The following is a 19,144-nucleotide window of genomic DNA, read 5'->3' as shown; positions in this document are numbered from 1 at the left end:
AGTTATTTATCTGATTTTCAGCACACTTGTTCCTCCCCATCCCTCCCTAAGCCGAAGCTGAGTTCTGAGGCCATTTCCCCACTTGCTGGACCAAGCTGTAACTGGACCAGGGCAAAAGCCAAAGCCCCCTGAGTTAGCCTAGCTAATGGTAACTTTGCAGCAGAGCAGCTCTGACCTGACTTTGACTGTAAGGCTCCATCCTCCCTTGTGTCCCACGGGGTACTTTATAGACACAGCCCCTCTCTGTGTTCATAGGAGAACAGAGTTGAGGATAGACAGATTCAACCTTGGACTTCTTAAAAGGGGACACACATCCCCCCCCCCATTCAGGACATCTAAATTCATTAAATGATGGTCCCATGGCAAATCCTGGCACACCTTGTCACTGTTCTAGGCCTTTTTGTAATATTAACCTCTGATTGGGCCAAACAGTGTGGTTTGGTGAGACACTAAATTATGAAGACTGATGGCCACAGATCAAAGCCAGCATCATCAAAACCCAGGTTCCTAGAGCTCAGGATATATGGTTCAGGGCAGCTCCCTGTGTGACTAAAATGTCAAGTGAAATATCACCCGTTCTCCATTGTGTCAGTCCTAGGATGAGGATGGGAGTGGAGGAAGGTGAAGGGAGGGAAGGAGAAGAGAGTGTCTGATGCTTCACTGATCAGCTCCTTTCGACCAAGGATTGGCAAAAGTTTTCTAGAAAGAGCCAGATGATAGTACTTTAGACTTTGCAGGCCATACGGTCTCTGTTACTACTACTCAACTCTGCCACTATAATGTGAGAGCAGCCATAGCCCACGTAAACAAACCCGCATGGCCATGTTCCAATGAAACTTTGTTTACAAAAACAGGTGGTGGGCTGCATCTGGCCCGTGGGGCACAGTTTGTTGACCCCTGTACTAGACCAACAAAGAGGAGGGAGGTATTTGAGTTTTCAAGTCATGTTCCCTCTCGTCCTTTGCCATGGAAATGGCTTTCCCTGCCAAAGCAACAAAGCCATCTAATTTTCACTCCTCTGAAAATAGGAGTAATCAACAAAAGCATAGAATGTAGAGCCTTTTTCACTGATGTGTGAACGTAAGCTGGAACATCTAGTTCTCAACACAGAAAGCGACTACATTTGTTTTGGTTTTGTTTTTTCAGGATTAATTCATATACAGTAAAATTCACCCTTGTTAGTGTACAATTCTGTGAATCTTGAAAGACGTAGTGGACAGTCTTGTAAACACTACCTCAGCCAAGGTACAAACTTATTTCCACACTCCAACGAGCTCCCGTGTCTCTTTGTGGTCTGTCCCTTCTCCCCACCCGCCATTCCTTAGCCTTATCTATTTGGTTTTGTCCTGAATTATAGTTGCTCTCGCTGAGATTTGCTTTCAGAACTAGTCCTTTCTGCTAAGTATTGAGCTCTTTAATTCTTTAAAACTAACTGGATTGGTTTTGTTTTTCTTGATTTTTAGATAGTCTGCCCCCACCCTGCTACCCCCAAACCATACTGCTTGAGAAAGAGGAAAGTCACTTGATCATTTGGACATTTGGGACTTCCTGAGGTTGGGACCTTGTCTTTTAGAGGAAAGTCCCTAGTAGCCAAGTGTTTTTGATCTGAGAACAGGTATCGATTTGATCAGGCGTAACAGAGGGCTAATTTCTTAGCTAAGATGGAGGCTTGTGGGTCACTACCCTTTCTGCTGTTCTTATTTCATAATTAACGCTGTCCTCTCTGCATGAACGTTTCGGAACACACACACTATTTTTCTTTTTTGGCCGCACCACGTGGCTTGTGGGATCTTAGTTCCCCGACCAGGGATCGAACCCGTGTCCCCTGCAGTGGAAGCTCGGAGTCCTAACTACTGGACCGCCACGGAATTCCTGGAACACACACCTGGGAACCTCTGAATGCTGGCAGAGAATTAGGGGCACTCACTTTGGTCCTCAGGATGAGTTCCATGCCTGTGCACGCGTGCCGCTTGGAACTGTTGATTAATTGGTTTGGAGCCTGCCATTCTGCAAGACCGCCTTGTCATCACATCAGCTCTCACCACTGGGGACAGCTGCCTGCTGAGGACGGCATGTGTGTGAGCACCTTGCTTCTGCTCACCAGAACCGTCTGAATCACTTACTTGGTGCTGTCACCCTCTGGTTGCACAGTGTCTGTCCAGATTGTCATTTCCCTTCTTGTGTTTCCCCGTCACTTCCTGGAGTCTAGCGGGGGGCAGCCGTGGAGAAAGAAGGGATAAAGAGAGTTAGTGTTTTTATCCCCTCTTAAACTTTTTCTGTGAGCTGAGTCCAGTTTTTGAGAATCATTCTTTCTTAAGTTTAGACATCGAGTCTGATCACTGACAAGAACATGACCACATGGTAGGAATGTGGTGCAGATTTCTGTACCGAGAGGTCAGAATGTCATCTTCCAAGCTACGTGAGGGCATGTGTTGTTTGGCAGACCTGGAGTCTGGGAAATTGAAGACGAGCATTCTTCTATTCATCTAGTTGAAATGTACAGTGTCTTTTTGGCCTTGTACCGTGAGAGGTGTGCCTGGAATTACCTCATCTTGTGTTTTCACATACCACACTTAGGTATCATCAGGTGTGTTTCATTGTTTATTTAAGATGTTGTCAGCTTTAGTTCGAGCTATCTGTCTTATATTCTTTTGTGAAATGAGATGGGGCATAAATAGAATTAATAGATGAATGATTGTTCCCTTATAAATGGGATCTCCTAGTACCTTGGTCTCTCTGTTGTCACCAGTTAGGAGCTGCAACACTGAATTGAAATCTTCAATAATTTTGTGTTTGTCTCCATTTTCTTTCAGAACAGCACATTAGTTCCAGAAAAAGGAAGGAAATTCTGAAAGCTGAAGTGAATATCAAGAAAAGGAGTCAAGAATAATTCATAGTTTGAGAAGAGGAATGAAAAAAAACCTTTATTTAAAAAGAAAAAAGTCAAAATCGTTTTGCTTGTTTTTCTGTTTGCCCAACACAGAGCAGGTACCTGTGAGCCCAGATACTCTGTTTCTTTGGCATGGTGCCCTAGCACGATGCTGTGAATATTCCAACTTACCCACATGTTGCATTGAAAAGTTGAAATCTGTAATTAATCTGTTATGGAATAAAGAGAATAACAGGAATGAAGACCTGAGAGTTTCTTCCGGTACTTTGGGGCTGATTGGATCCCCGGGGGATGTAACATGAGGCCTTTGTTGGGAAGTGTGCTCGACACAGTGGCCGGGGTGTTTCTCCAGGACGTTTTACGTTGGTCCTTCTCACCTCTTTCTATTTTTTTTTTTTTTTTTTTTTTTTGGCCGCGCCGCGTGGCATGTGGGAGCTTAGTTCCCCGACCAGGGATCGGACTCGTGCCCCCTGTCACCTCTTTCTTAGCAGAGCTGAGGATTACCTGGAAAAGCCAGCATCCTTTCTTCATCTCCAGCACTGGATACCAACTATGTCCTGTCGATATCTGAAGACCCCTCTGCTTTTGCCTTGAAAGTTTGGTCTTGGCGTGCAGTGGGGAAGGGAAGGGATTATCTTAAAAGAAGGCTGAGCCCATGAGCTATCTTAGGTTCTTAGAGGGACACATGCATCTCAAGAATGCCCCTTTGGAAGTTGTGCCCGGGACGACCATTACATGGAGGTTATACGATATCACTTAGAGAAGTAATATTGAGCAGTGTTTATGTGTGCAGACTTCAGTGTTGGGCAAGCCTACTGTTACCACTTACACGCTGAAGGACTTCGGGCAAGTGGCTTAATGTCGCTAAGCCTCCTTTTTTTTCTTCCGTAAAAGATAATAACAGTACCTCCTCATACGGCTGAAAGAGTTTCATGCATCTGAAGTGCTTGGCTCAGTGCTTGGTATCTGTCCTAATTGGCCCATAGTTATGTACTTTGGCTCATTGCCTCTACTATTAATTGAAACATAATAGTAGATAACTTTTGAAATGCAGGTAATCCTAGGAGTATTTATTGAGTTTGGGGGGTAGAAATTATTTTAATCAGAGTGCTTTCTAACATAGCTGGACTTGCCCCTTCAAAATGGGGATTTTAATTGGGGAAAGAGGAAAGGAGATTCTGGAACTTTGGCTAGTTCTGAATGGGACTCTGCAGGGGAGAGACCAATATGGGCAATAACAGGGGTGCCTCTCAGATAGGAAGGAGACCTCACCTTTCCCAGAGGTTGCAAACCGGTGGCCCATGTTTTATTTGATCCATAGTGTTTTTTGGGTTTTTTAAATTGAGTTAGTTGCTAACATTTACAAATTGAGAAAATTCATATAAAAATCCAATTTGGGGACTTCCCTGGTGGCACAGTGGTTAAGAATCCGCCTGCCAGTGCAGGGGACACGGGTTCGAGCCCTGGTCCGGGAGGATCCCGCATGCCACGGAGCAACTAAGCCCGCGAGCCACAACTACTGAGCCCGCGTGCCACAACTACTGAAGCCCGCACGCCTAGAGCCCGTGCTCCGCAACAAGAGAAGCCACCGCAATGAGAAGCCCGCGCACCGCAACGAAGAGCTGCCCCCGCTCGCCGCAGCTAGAGAAAGCCTGTGTGCAGCCACGAAGACCCAGCGCAGCCAAAGATAAATAAATTTATAAAAATAAGTAAAATAAATTTATTTTAAAAAAATCCAATTGGGGGTTTGGGATTCTCTGGAAAAAGAAAATCAGAGCCGGCAACATTGGGCCTGATTCCTGTATGACAACAATCAGCTGAAGCTGAATAGCATCTGCTGCCTTTGGGTTGGGCCTGCACTCTCCAGTCTGCCACAGTCCTGCCCCCACGGGTTCCACCTACTCTGGCATCGGTCCTCCCACCAACTTCGCACGATTGGTACCTGCCTGGCTCCTGTAGACGTATGACTTTGAAAGCCTTGCTTTTAAATTTTAGCTTCTTATCCCACCCTGATGGGAAAAGGTGATGTTGGTCTCCCACTGCTGTTGGGTGGCTCCTAGTGTCCCTGCTTATGGCTGCTGTGACCTCAGCAGCTCAGAGTGGTGGGGAAGGGAGGAGAGCAGGAGACCCACCCACCTGGTACTGTCGCACCTGTAACCAGACCTGTATAGTTCTGGAAGACAGACTGGTTGAGGCCTGCTGGACAGAGGTGTAGAGAAGAGACAGTAGAGCCTGAGCATAGAAGTGCAGTGGCTGAACGGCAGGAGATCAGGAAACGGCTTCCTGGAGAAGGGGCTGGCAGGGCTCAGGGGCGCCATGGCTGGTTCCGGGCTGGCCTGCAGACCTAGAGGAGCTGGGGAATAAAGCACAGCAGACATTTGCTACATGCCAGGCTCTGTGCTTGGCCCAGCTGTGGCAGTGAGCAAGACAGATTGTTCCCTGCCCTTGGTCCACTTATATCCCGGAGGGGACAAGGGAAAGGGAGCAGAGTAATCACAAATCTGAAAAGGAATATTTATCTAGAGGGGTTGGGAAGGCTCAAGCTGACAATCGAAGGAAAAGAGACAGACTTTGCAGAACTGGGGAAGAACATTCTAGGCAGAGAAGCAACATAGGCAAAGGTTCTGAGGCAAGAGCTTGGCGTATCTGAACTGAAAGCAGGCCAGGGTAACTAGGGCGGAGCTAGCAAGGAAGAGAGTATCCTTGGAAGCCATAACAAATATGGATTTTAAGGGCCGTGGTAAAGGGGATAGATTTTATATTAAGACTGACAGCAAATTAAGGGAACTTGAATTTTATGCTGAGATATAGCAGAGGCAGAAACAGCTCGTATGCTGTCTTTCTGGCCCTACCCACTGGGAGAAGCCTCTTGAAGGCTGCAGGAGAGAGTCTGCTTGCTTCTAGCCTTGTGGTAGATCTGGGGAGGCTGCAGTTGAGAACAGGCCTAATGAAACCCACTGGATTTGTTGCTCAAATTATTTGCTACTAGCAAAGATCCTTTGCTTGACCAAACTTTAGTCAGGATCCTGAAATTTCTCCTACGCCCATCTGTACTCTTTCTTTTAAAATCTAGTTTTAGCAAGAACCCTGCTAAGCAGTTTAACCAGACCCTCCCACCTCCATGTCTGATCACCCTGATATGTGGTCAGATTCCTCACCCTCCACCATCTCCCAGGTGATGTCTGATCTTCCTGGCCTATCTCCAGCCAGAATCCTGTTAGGTCAGCTTAGCTAGAATCCCCTTACCCCTGATGTATCTTCTTGGTAAGTTTCCATCCACTGATCCCCACCCTGCTCCTTGGCTATCAGTTCCCACTAGACCATGCTGTATTCAGAATTGAGCCCACTTCTATATGAGGTCTCTTTCCCCCTATTGCAGTAGTCCTGAATAAAATCTGTTTTTACCTCTTTAGCTGCTGTGCAGCTCTGGTTTTCATTTGACACCACAGTACTGCCTGGGCCTTGCCTTCTCTATAAAGAGTACTCAACACAGCAGGTCAGAGCCCAGCCGACCTTTCTTCAACCCCCTGGGCCTTAGTTTCTTATCAGTAAAAATGGGATAATACCTCTGAGGGCTTTATAAGGATTAAATGAGGTCACATCCAAAACACAGACTACAGTGTGTGGCACTGACATTGACTCAGAGTTTTCTTGGATTAGTATAGATATTACCATTGTTATTTCCTGTGTGTCGTTGGCAGGAGCCCAGTAAGCAGTTTGTACCAGGTCCACGTTTCTTTGTTGGTTGGTTGAATTCACTTGCTTCCCCAGCTGTCATTTCCTGAAGGGCCTGGAGGCTTGAAACAACACAGGAGCACTGTCCTGGACTCAGGAGTCTGTTCCAAGCTTTGCCCCCTCCGAGCTGTAGGACCCGACCTCTTACCTCTGCTCTGCCCTCCCCCAAGGGCTGTGGTAGGGAGCACATGAAGCAATGGATGGGAAACCCCTTTGTGAACTTTAATATAAACATAAGGGATTATCATAAGCAACAAGTCCCCCATTGACTAGAGCATTTCTTTAGGGAAAAAAAAAAAAATAATAGCACTCCATCTTAAGTGGGACTCCAAAGGAACGGGAAGCTCCCAGTCCCTCTGCGGGGAGGGTTTAAGTCCTGTAAGCTGCCATTAGTGTCGTAGTTAATGGAGATAAAGCACCGGAATTGTTGCCATCACGGTCTTTTCCTTTATAACGGCATTCACCTCGAAAACCACAAGTGGCAGCGGGGCCCAGTGGTCGTTATTTCATTTGAAAAACTCATTGGAAGTTGAGAGAGCCCTCAGTCTTTGCTTTTGTTGGGCCAGGCAGAGGAAAGAGCTGAGCAGGTGGGTCTGGGGGAAGGAAGGGGGGGCTCGGGCTGGCCTGGCGAAACCACCATTCAGCAGCCTCCTCCTTTGTTCTCCTTCCTTGGCAGGTTCTCGGCCAGCCCGCTCAGCTTGGTTGAAGTGGACCGCGGCCCTCAAAGGCCAGCCTTCTCTTCTGAAGGGGGCTTTTGTTCCCCATTGTTGGTTTTGTCTCCTCCACGGAGCCACGGTGGCCCCCCGCAGAGCCTTTCCCACGCTTCACATTATTTCTTGGAGGGCAAACTGGGGGCTCCCAGAGAGAGCAGGTGGTCTGAACCCGGTGAAGCCCCGAGCTGGCTTTACAGCCCTGGTGTGGGAGATGGGCCCACGGGGATGCGGGTCCAGCACTGTGTGTGCCAGGTCGGAAAAGGCCGGAGATGGGACTGCTCACCTCTGAGTCCTCATCAACTCTGAGATGCTACAAATCTTCTCGTACTTTTAATCCAAACACACATCCCATCATCCAGACCTTTCACTTTTTTTTTTTTAGATTTAATTTACTTATAGTAAGATGCACAAATCTTAAGTGTATAGCTCAATGAATTTTTACATCTAAAATTTTACATTACGCTAGTGTAACCATTACCCAAGTCAAAATATAGAACCTTTTGATCCCGTCTCGGAAAGTTCGGAGTCTAAGAAGAGGCTATGTGTGGGGTGCTGTGTGGTGGTGTAGGTGATGTGTGTGGGTATCTGGCCCAGGTGAAACTGTTCATGAATAGAAAAAGTTGGGTAATCACCGACATAGGTACATCTGGTCAGTGGCTTCAGCTCTCTGCTTCCCTTTATAGCAAAACTTCTTCAAAGAATTGTCTCTACCAGTGCTGTCCAATAGAAATGTAATGCAAGCCCCATAGGTGATTTGAAATTTTCTAGTAACCATAACAAATAAGTAAGAAACAGGTGAAATTCAATTTTAATATTTTATTTAACCCAATCTATTCAAAATATTATTTTAACATGTAATCAATACAAAAAACATTACTGAGATATTTTGTATTCTTTTTTCATACTGTCTTTGAAATCCACTTAAAGCACATCTCAGTTGACATTAGCCACCTTTCAGCAGCCATATGTGTTCAGTGACCACCATATTGGGCAGCCAGGTCTATACTCACCAGCTCTGACTCCTCTCCTGCCATTTTCTCTCTTTTTTTTTTTTAAGATTTTTTTGATGTGGACCATTTTTTAAAAGTCTTTATTGAATTTGTTACAATATTGCTTCTGTTTTATGTTTTGGTTTTTTTGACCATGAGGCATATGTGGGATCTTAGCTCTCCGACCAGGGATCAAACCTGCACCCACTGCATTGGAAGGCAAAGTCTTAACCACTGGACCGCCAGGGAATTCCCCTACCATTTGCTCTTGAACCCACTCGAGTCAGACTTTTGCCTCCACCATCGACCCAATTTGTTCTTGCCAAGGTCATCAGTGGTTTCCACGGTCATTTTCACGTTCAATTCTCAGCTGACTTGACCCATCAGCAGCATTTGGTACAGTAGATCATTCCCTTCTCAAAACGCTTTCTTCAGTTGGCTTCTGGAATTTCTCTCTTGTAGTTTTCCTGTTATCTCACTGCCTGTTCCTTCTCAGTCTCCTTTGCTGGTTCCTCATCTTTCCTCCAAGCTTTAAATGTGGGGTGCCCCTGGGTAGTCCTTGGACATCTGCTCTTTCTGTTCCTCTTAGTGATCTAACCCACTCTCCTCACTTTAATGACCATCTAAAGGGTGACGGCTACCAAACCAAACCGGCTGACCAGACCTCTCTCCTGGCTCCAGACTTGTACGCCCAGGTGCCTACTCAACATCCTCACTGGAGCCTTTAAGGGGCATCTCAGACTCAGTATGTCTACACCCAAACTCCTAATACTCCCCCCACCGCCAAAGCTCCTAAATGGCAACTCCATCCTTCCAGTTGCTCAGGCCAAAAACTTTGGAGTCATTCTTGACTTCTCTCCAATCCCCACACCGTATCCATTAGCAAATGAGTTCTACCCTAAGAATGTATCCAGAATCTGACCCTTTCTCAGAGTGACATTAAATACAAGTCAGATCACATCATTCTGCTTAAACTCTGCGATGGCTCCCATCTCACCAAGGGTGAGATTTTTAAGTCCTTACCATGGCCTCCAAGGGTCCGATGAGCTGGCTTTCCGCTCCCTCTTGGCCTCCTTTCCTTCACCCGCAGCCTCGCTGTGCTCTAGCTAGACACACTGACCTTCTGCTCCTCCTCCCTCCACGCTCTTGCCTCAGGACCTTCGTGTTGGGTTTTCACTCTGCTTGGAATGTTCTTCACCGAGATATTCTCCAGGCCAACTCTTGAGGGACTTTACTCAAATGTCCCTCATCAGAGAGGCCTTCCCTAACCACCACACCGCATACATATTCACTAGAGATAAAATAATCCCCTCTAGCACTCCCATCCCCTTAATTTTTTTCCCTTTGCAATCGCCACCATCTTACATATTCTATACAGTAAGTCCCCTACACATGAACCTTCAAGTTGTGAGCTTTCAAAGATGCGAACATGCGTTTGCATGTCCAGTCACGTAAGCTAGTTCACGTGTCTGGCGTACATTGTCACGTGTGTGCATCCTCTGTAAGTGGTTGTGCTTTTGTGTACTTTGCTGTGCAGTACTATATAGAGTACAGTAGTTCAGTATCTTTATTTCAAACGCAGGATGTCCGGAAGCAAGCGTAAAAGCAGCATTGATGTAGCTGGTACAGCTAAGAAGCGCCAGCTGTTGTACTGGACTACTGTACTTTTCAAGGTACTGTACTGTAAAATTAAAAATGTTTTCTTTATTTTTTTGTGTTTGTTCTTTATGTATTATTTGTGTGAAAAGTATTATAAACCTACTACAGTACAGTACTCTATAGCCGATTGTGTTAGTTGGGTACCTAGGCTAACTTTGTTGGACATAAACGAACAAATTGAGCTTACGAATGCACTCTCAGAACAGAACTCTTTCGTATGCAGGGGATTTACTGTATTTACTTGTTTTTATTATTCTTTCCCGTTTTTTTTTTTTTTAACATCTTTATTGGAGTATAATTACTTTACAATGTTGTGTTAGTTTCTGCTTTATAACAAAGTGAATCAGCTATACATATACATATATCCCCATATCCCCTCCCTCTTGCGTCTCTTTCCCACCCTCCCTATCCCACCCCTCTAGGTGGTCACAAAGCAACGAGCTGATCTCCCTGTGCTATGCGGCTGCTTCCCACTAGCTGTCTATTTTACATTTGGTAGTGTATATATGTCAGTGCTACTCTCTCACTTCGTCCCAGCTTACCCTTCCCCCTCCCTGTGTCCTAGAATATAAGCTCTATGAGGTCAGGGACTTTGTTTGCTCACAACTGTATTCCCAGTGCCTAGAACAGCACTTGGCACATAGTGGGAGCTCTAGAAATATTTGTTGAATGAATAAATGGTATTGCTCATAGGTGAACAAGTCACCAGTGGATGAAGGATGACTTTCACCCAGAGTAGACAAATATGGCTAAGAGCCCGGTTCTGGGCTGGACCCCCTGGGTTTGAATCCCAGCTCTCTCCTTGCCAGCAGTGACCGTGGCAATTCAGTTCACCCTTCTGTGCCTCAGTTCCTTGTCTGTGAAATGAGAAGGATGCCAATACCTCCCATTAGGCTGTGTGAGGAGCGCATGAGATTCTACACATGAAGCTGCCCGGCTGACACTGAGTGTTTGGTAAATATTAGCTTTTTTAAAAAAAAATATCTTGTAATACCACTTCGGGAAATGTAACTATGTAAAACATGAAAAAATTAGGTTGAAGATAAAAGAAAAATTGAAATGCAGACCAGTACAGGGGAATTTTATTGTATTTATAAAGGAAAAGGTAGGTCAGAAATTAAATAGGATTAACCGGATGCAGTTGTGTCTCAGCTGCAGGGAGCAGGAAATATACGCAGAATCTTCATCCTTGGGAATTCCTGTCGCAGAAAGAAAGGTAAATCTCAGTCTGGGGGCACTGGAGTAAAGGCAAGACGGGACAGGACACCTGGAATTAGGGTGATGGAGATTCCAGTGTTAAGACTGACTATCTGCGTCCCAAAAGGACCTCAGTCTTAGCCCAACCTACTTCCAGTTCTCCCAACCTACTCCCAGTGAGATCCTGGGCAGTCACTTGCCCGTGAAGAAGCCGCTTCTAATCCCCAGACAGGGTTAGATTAGGTTATTCTTTCCAGCACACACATTCACCACACCCTTTACATCTCTTACCATTTATCACACATTAAATAATCCACCGTACAAGTACTTGATTAATTTCTGTCTGCCTCAGTGTGTTATGAATTCCACGTGAGCAGAGACCACGGCTGTCTCAGCCACTGCTGTCCCCCCAGCCCGGAGCCTGGCCATCTTTGGATGATTTTTAAGGGATGGGAAGATGGATAAATCTGAACTTGTTACCTCATAGGACTGTTATGTGGACACAGAATGTGGTGAGTGCAAAAGGGTGCCATCTGCCAAATCATTCTACTCTGCACTCTTAAGGTGTAAGAACTCATTCTGCTGTTATGTTTTCTCAGGCCCACCGTGATGTCCTGGTATTTGCAGCAGTTGAGCTGGAGGGGGAACAATGGCTGGAGCAGCCTCCAGGCCCCTTCCTGCTGCTCTATGACTTCGAGCTCTGTGAAGCCTCTGGCTTTTAACCTGCAGGAACAAAGCCTGCATTCTTAGGACTTGGCCCTCCTTAGGGCCACTCTGCCCCACTGGGGCCTGGTGGGAGCCATAAAGCAGGTGAATGATGACCTAATCCCAGCGTGATAGGCACAGGGGAGGCATTATTCTTAGGGGCATTTTTAAAAAGAATTCTAGCCTTTGGGACCTTGGCGGTGATTGGAGCGAACCCACTCCCTTCACAGAGGAGGGCACTGGGAAGCTGACTTGCCCTGTGCCGAGAGTTGGCTGCAGAACCAGACCTGGGCCTCAGGTGTCCATCCTGCCTCCCAGGCTGGTTCTTGCCCCTCCTGCACTCTTTCTGTCACCCTGCTGCTGCTTGCATCTCCCCAGGACTGTACTTGGTGAGATCTCTGAGCTCTTGGTGTTTAATTAGGCTGGGAAGAAGGTGAGGCGGCACACGGAGAGCTCTGCTGGGAACTGAATTTGCTTAATAGTTTGGTCCAGAAGTGCCTGGCAGAGTCGTGCTGGGGCACGTTTGTGCTCACAGTTCAAAGTCAGGCTCTAAAATATAGCCGAGTTTCTCCAAACAGTCGTGTCATTTTGGGGAAACTTTGTCTGCGAAGTAGAGTTCATGTGAAGCGCTCCAGGGAAGCAAGGCAGGTCTTGGGCCTGCCTGGTCCCTGACTTGGGGCCAGATGCTGCCCCTTCTTTGCCTCAGTTTTCCTCCTCTGTAAAATGGGAAAACTCATTGCTGATCTCCGCTGACTCCTACTGGGATTGTGAGGGTCAGGGAGAGGGGAACTGACTGTCACTCCCATCTCTCCCTCCCACGAGCGCAGCTCACACTTGTCCACCCGAGGGTGTTGGGAGGGGCTGGTCTTCCTTTGGCTTTACAGTTTTATGAACTTGGTAAGGGATCCAGGGCACGCCTCCTACTACATCAGCATCAGAGTCCCCTGGGACCCTTGTTAAGATGATTTAGATTCCTGGATCCTATCCCAGAACTGTTGAGTAACATTTCTGGACACAGACACTGAGCCTGGCCTCTGGCTACACACTGGAGATACAGCAGTGGACAAGACCAGTCTCTGTCGCACATTTTCTCCCCTTCTTCCGGTTCTTGATGTGTGGAAGGAGGGACCCCATTCCCAGTTTGCTTGGTAGAGCCCCACACCTTTGGAGATGAGGAGTTTCTTTCCTTTTCCTGCCCACCCTCTGGGAAAGAAACCTCTGAGGTCCTTAAACACACACACATGCACACATGCACATGCACACATACACACACACATACACACGTATTCCCACCTGTGCTCCTGCAGCAGGGTCACCAGGATGTTCTCCAATGCCACCTGCTTTTGGTCTGCCCACATGCTGTCCACCTGACGGCCAAGCCGTACCTTTGCTCCTTGCTCCTGGTTTCTTTCTCTATTCGATTGGAAAAAGAGAAACAACTGAGGTTGCTACTTGAATAGGACGCAAAGAGGCCTGCGAAAGGCCAGGGCAAAGTTAGCAGAGCAGGGTGTGTCCCTCTGCCTATTCCAATATCTGGCATAGACTCTTGCACCCAACTGAATTAGACTCAGCAACATTTAAGAAGACAGTATCTATAGGAGTGAAGACAATAGACTATGAAACACATATCTTCCTACAGATGACTTATTAATTACAAAGGAGAAAATGTTAACTTTACAGAGGAGAAACCTGGCAGACATCATGCTAACCAAGTGATCAAAGTTACCATTACCAATGGGACAAATTGACATCATGTGCCTCCCGATAGGATGCACTGAGAAGGACGCAACATCACTTCTGTTGCATAACATGAATGTAATCATGAGAAAGCACAAGGCAAGTCCAATATGAGGGACATTCTATAAAGAGCTGACCTTTACTAATCAAAAATGTCAATGTCACAAAAGACTGAAGAACTGGTCCAGATTAAAAGAAACTAAAGAGACATGACAACTATGATGCCACCTGTGATGCTGGATTGGGTCCTGGATGAGGAAGATCAATAATTGTTATAAAGGACATTTGGGGACAACTGGTGAAATTTGAGTATGGACTCTAAGTGATAATTATACTGTGATTATTTAAGAGAGTGTCCTTTGATTAGATACTAGGAGACACACACAGAAGTACTTAAGGATAAAGGGTCATGATGACTGCAATCCACTCCCAAATGGCTCAGCAAAATAATAATAATAATAATAATAATACGTACCTGGGTTTGTGTGTGTATGTCTAGAGCTATATCTAGATATAGATACAAAGTAAGCAAATATAATACAAATATTAGGAACTGTTGACTACAGGGAAGGGTATGTGGAAGCCCTTTGTACTATTGCTGCAACTTCTCTGTAAGTTTGGAATTTTTTCAAAATAAAAACTAAAAAGTGGGGCTTCCCTGGTGGCACAGTGGTTAAGAATCCGCCTGCCAATGCAGGGGACATGGGTTCGAGCCCTGGTCCGGGAAGATCCCACATACCGCAGAGCAACTAAGCCCGTGCGCCACAACTACTGAGCCTGCGCTCTAGAGCCCGCGAGCCACAACTACTGAAGCCCACGTGCTTAGAGCCGGTGCTCCGCAACAAGAGAAGCCACCGCAATGAGAAGCCCGTGCACTGCAATGAAGAGTAGCCCCCGCTCACCACAACTAGAGGAAGCCCATGCGCAGCAACAAAGACCCAACGCAGCCAAAAATAAATAAATTAATAAATTAAAAAAAAACAAACAAAAAACTAAAAAGTGTTCAGGCTGTAGAGTCAGGCTGTTTGAATGCTAACTCTGCCGCTCTTTGGTGTGTGTCCTTTAGAAGCTATTAATGTAGCTTCTGTACGATGGGGGTAAGAGGAACTTCTCTGTTGAGTTGTTGGAAAGAGCACATAAGAAACTAAGAATAGGGACTTCCCTGGCAGTCCAGTGGTTAAGACTTCATGCTCCTAATGCAGGGGGCCCTGAGTTTGATCCCTGGTCAGGGAACTAGATCCCGCATGCTGCAACTAAAAGATTCCCACATGCCGCAACTAAGAGTTTTCTTGCCACAGCTAAAGATCTCATGTGCTGCAACTGAGACTCGGCACAGCCAAATAAATAAATAAATACTAAAAAAAAAAAAAAAAAAAAAAGAAGAAGAAAAGAAACTAAGAATAATGGCTAACACTACCAAGGGCTTACTCTGTGCCCAGCACTGTGCTGGGTGTGTGTAAATGTCCCAGGGCAAAGTCTTTGTTTCTGGCAGAGTCACAGTCAAGTGGTGACTACCACTGGTGTTGTCACTGTTGGAGCCCATCACAGGGACAAGCACATAGTGGGTGCTCAGTGATCATGTATTAGTTAAGTGTAAGCTGAGGTTTGACATTGGAGCCCTTCTGCCATGGCGAGTCCAGAAATGACAGATGCTGTGCAAGGGGAGAGACCAAACTTGGTCCCTCCAAACCGTGATGCACTTGGGGTGCGGGAAGAAGTCACGAGAACGTCAACTCACCCCTGCTGCCTGCTCATGATGTCCTGGAGAAGCTTGCGGGCAGACAGCTGGCCCAGCACCTTCCGGTAGCTGTTGGTGAAGATGGCGTCTGCGTACCTCGGCATCCTAGTGGAAGGAGTCAGAGGTCAAAAGGCAGGGTGGAAAAAAAAAAAAAAAAAGAAAAGGCAGGGTGGGAGGCCCGGGGGGCTGTGCTCAGGGGGTCTCTATAAGGTCCTTCTGTGGCCTGTCCCCAGAGAGAGCTGGAACCTGGGCTGAGTGACCTCTCTGGGGCTCAGAGTCGGCCTCCCTCCCAGAGATGAGCAGTGGAGGCTGCCCGAGGAGATAGCCGGGGACCAGCTGGTGGCTTGATTCTGCATCCCCTAAGTAGCAACCCTGGCAGGGCTGGCTTTGGGGTGGCAGGAATCCAGCAGGCCCTGTTGTCAGGACTGCTTACCTGAGGGGCTGGGAGGGCGGGGAGCCGTGGGAGCCGCTGCTGAGGGCGAGGGTCACGAGGAAGAACACCCAGAGCAGCATCCTTCACCCCTGTGCTGGCACCTGGGAAGTGACAGACAGGAAGAAAAGGTCAGGTGAAGCCATAGCCACTGGGATGCCTTTTGCTGGGTGGGCCCAGCCCTGGGCTTGGCTCCATGCAAGTTTGGTCCTTGTCTTATGGAAGCTGTCGGGTAGGAAAAAGAACCCAGACACACCTGGGTTCAAGTTCTGCCTCTGCCAGTCACAAGCTCTGACCTCATTTTCTCCATCTGTAAAATGGGCATGATAAGGCTACTCTGCTGACCTCACAGGGTTGAACAAAAAATGAATGATAATGGTGAAACTGCCCCTCCTTGTAAGGCCTTATACATGGGATTCAGGCCTCAGCGAGGAATAGGGGAGGAGCAAGCACCTTCCCCTAGTCACCTAAGTCACCCACCAGCCCAGTGTGGCACTGACGGTATTGAACAGGGCTAACAGCTCAGGCTCTGAGTCAGACAAATCTGAGTTCACATCTGGGCTCTGCCATCACTAGCTGTGCATCCCAGGACTAGTGGCTTCTCCTTTCTGGACCTCAGTTTCTCTATGTATAAAATGGAGTCAATAACTACACCTACTGCATAGGGTCCTTGTGAGCATGAGGTGAGATGAGGCACCTGAAGTGAGCGCTTGGCACGTGGGCAATTCTCCACACACCTCTGCTCCGATGACCTAATGCTCAGGGAGCAGGCTGTCCTGATTTTGTGAGGAGTTGGAGGAAAGGGAGGAAGGCTATACATCTTGCTCCAGATGCTTAGATTTTGCCCTGGAAGAGTTTTAGCCCTGGAAGAGACCAGGGAACCTGGGGAGCCCGTGAGGCAGAATCATCTCATAGATCACGTAATTATCCTTCACTGGGGCCTGCTGACACCGTGCTCGGCAATTAGGGGAAGAACAGTCTACAGGGAGAGAGCCGCCTCGGCTGGGGCGGTGCCACTGCTGTCAGACCACGGTGTGGAAACGGCTGGCCTCGGGGTGACTCAGCCACCTCAGAGTTGGGTCTTCTCATCTCCCAGGGGCACCCCCTCTCAGCAGGATGTGCACTCGATGGGGATACAGACCCCTCCAGAGGCTCAGCCAGCCCCTGAGGGCAGGACCCCTCATGTTCCACCATCTCCCCGCATCGCTCCATTTCCAGCTGGTCCTGCTGAGGAGGGATTTCCGGCAGGCAGGGCCAGCCTTGAGGGAATCCACCTCCTTTCCTGGGCTCACTTGCCCTCTCAGGGCATCACCCCTCTTCTCCCAGACACTGGGGTCTCGACTAACCCAGGGATGCCCTGAGACTCCAGGAAGCACCCCGGGGGCTGCTCAATGCTGCCCGAGACCCCGGCACCTCCAGGGCTGGAGGGAGCAGCCATCCAGGCCTCAATCATCAGCCCCTCTTTGATGTGCACCCCTTCATCCTCCCCGCCCAAAGACAATGCTCCAGTTTCAGCTCAAACACTTGCTGCCGGTGAGTGACAGGGAGCTCACTAACTCCAAGCCAGTCTGTCCTATTTCCAGGCAGCTCTTCCTGTTAGGAAGTTTTTCTCGTTGCATCAAGTCCAAGTCCCCTTATCCTGCAAATACTTGTTAAGCGTTTACTATTCCGGTAAGGATTGGGGCTAGAGAAAAGATGAGACCGTGGTGTCGGCCCCACGGGCTGCCCCTTTGACATCCACCTGCCGTGCCTCCCAGACCTGCTGCGCCTTCATCCACACGACAAGCCCTTTAGATGCGTTTTGCATCTGACTTAGAACTTGGCCCCCCAGACCAAGGATCTTCAGTCTTCTGTCCTCATCACACACTATCACACCTGGCCCCGCTTTCCCGACCTGGTCCACAGCTGGAGTTTCCTAAGTAAGGAGAATTTTGGAGGCAAAGAGGGCTCCTTGACATGACCACAGCTTTTTTTTGTCTCCCAGCTGCATCCTGGGCTTTCTCGCCTTCTTTCCTGCTGATCTTTTAATGACCTGAGCACATCCAGGCCCCCAGTCACCTCACTCACCTCTCAGAAGCCCTTGACACCTCTCCCCCTCCAGAGCGAAGCCCTAAGCCCTGTTTTTGGCCTGAGCTCCACCTCAGCCTCCCCACCCACTGCTCCTTCTCCCAGGGCTGGCACAAGTGATTCCCAGCCCCTGTGCCCACCCGGCCCACACAGCACACCCTCACACTCGCCCTCGGGAGCAGGTATCACGACCTCCAATTTTACAGCCAAGGAAATGAGCCCAGAGAGGAGAAGGGCCTTTTTCCATGGTCCTCCATCAAATTAGTTTTGGAGTGGGCACTTCAGAACGGGCCTCCTGATCCGCACGGCGGCCTCTCGGAAACAAGCCCTTAATCACAAGACTCCCTATTCATGGGGTGAATTCATCACCTGCACGTGGGAAACGGTTCTGAGAAGACTGAAAGCCTTTGCTCTTTGTTACTGGGTCTCTGGGGAAGAAACAAGGGGGACGAACAGGAACACCTGCTTGGTTGGCGTGTCCCTGTGCACATCCGATGGTTTTAGGGAGTTGAAAATAACCTGATATTGGCAGACTTTGGGGGGGCAAGTCATAGTAAATCCAGTAACCCGTGGTCATGCAGAAGGAGGCTGGGCAACCTCATAATCTGGTCAACCAAGAGGCACAAGATTTGCCATAAACCGCTTGCCCCAGGGATGGGTCAAGCCACCACTGTAACTTCTGGGGTATGAGAACCTAATCCATGGGGTGGCAAAATCCCATTGGACAAAGAGGGAAAACAACAAGACTTATCCAGTTTCTGGAATGATGAGAATAGAGGTTGTGTCACTAGGACTAGAATAGCTGTTGGCAGACATCTTCCACCTGGCCAGTCTAAGGAGCTAGCATTCACTGAATTAAATCGAGCATGAGTCCAAGAGCCCCACTGACGCCTCCTTGATGGCTCCGAAGGCATCTATCATTATGAGTATCAATTAGCTCTCCGCAGTGCTTACAAACTAATTCTGTGATTAAATATATTTGAGGTCGTCTGGATTCAGGATAAATGGGCATTTGATTTACATCAGCTGGCACTTTTTGCCAGACTTCATGCCAGGAATGCTACAGGAATTCTGCAGATGAAACTTCAGCTAACAGCAGAGGTCAGGTCTCAAGTGCCAAACTAGCAAGGCCGTTTTAGAGCTCCTGGAAAAAAATCTTTTACCTTTCTTAAATATCCTGCTGTGTAATTTAAGAACTCCAAAGCATTGACATCCTGATTCAGTTGATAAACTGTTTCACCGATAGTGTTCCAAGTCAAAGGAGATCTAAGTTTTTCACGAGGA

General features: G+C 47.7%; 2 protein-coding genes across 2 annotated transcripts in view; one reads left to right on the top strand and one right to left on the bottom strand.

Annotated features, from left to right (window-relative positions):
- The window catches only part of RPN2 (ribophorin II), a 60,081-nt gene extending 56,949 nt beyond the window's left edge, over positions 1–3,132 (top strand). Inside the window, exon 17 of the mRNA XM_068565403.1 lies at positions 2,814–3,132. Within this exon, the coding sequence (XP_068421504.1) occupies positions 2,814–2,826 (13 nt within the window). The 3' untranslated portion in view covers positions 2,827–3,132. The remainder of the gene's footprint in view (positions 1–2,813) is intronic.
- Positions 3,133–12,237: 9,105 nt separating this feature from the next.
- On the bottom strand, positions 12,238–15,876 carry GHRH (growth hormone releasing hormone). The gene is made up of 4 exons (XM_068524730.1): positions 15,797–15,876; positions 15,364–15,468; positions 13,182–13,301; positions 12,238–12,310 (listed from the first exon to the last, which is right to left on the bottom strand). The coding sequence occupies exons 1-4, from the start codon at positions 15,874–15,876 to the stop codon at positions 12,238–12,240; spliced, it is 378 nt and encodes a 125-aa protein (XP_068380831.1).
- Positions 15,877–19,144: the final 3,268 nt, after the last annotated feature.

The sequence above is a fragment of the Eschrichtius robustus genome, chromosome 16, assembly GCF_028021215.1.
Source record: "Eschrichtius robustus isolate mEscRob2 chromosome 16, mEscRob2.pri, whole genome shotgun sequence".
Lineage (NCBI taxonomy): Eukaryota > Metazoa > Chordata > Mammalia > Artiodactyla > Eschrichtiidae > Eschrichtius > Eschrichtius robustus.
Note: the sequence above shows the minus strand (reverse complement) of the source record. Positions and strands in the feature narration are given on the sequence as shown.

Coding starts and splice junctions, on each gene's coding strand:
- GHRH (XM_068524730.1), bottom strand. CDS start 15,876: ATGCTGCTCTGGGTGTTCTTCCTCGTGACCCTCGCCCTCAGCAGCGGC. Junction 13,302..15,363: donor ATCATGAGCAGGCAGCAGGG/GTGAGTTGACGT, acceptor CCAATCGAATAG/AGAAAGAAACCAGGAGCAAG. Junction 12,311..13,181: donor ACCCTGCTGCAGGAGCACAG/GTGGGAATACGT, acceptor CCTTCTTCCCAG/CCTAATTAAACACCAAGAGC.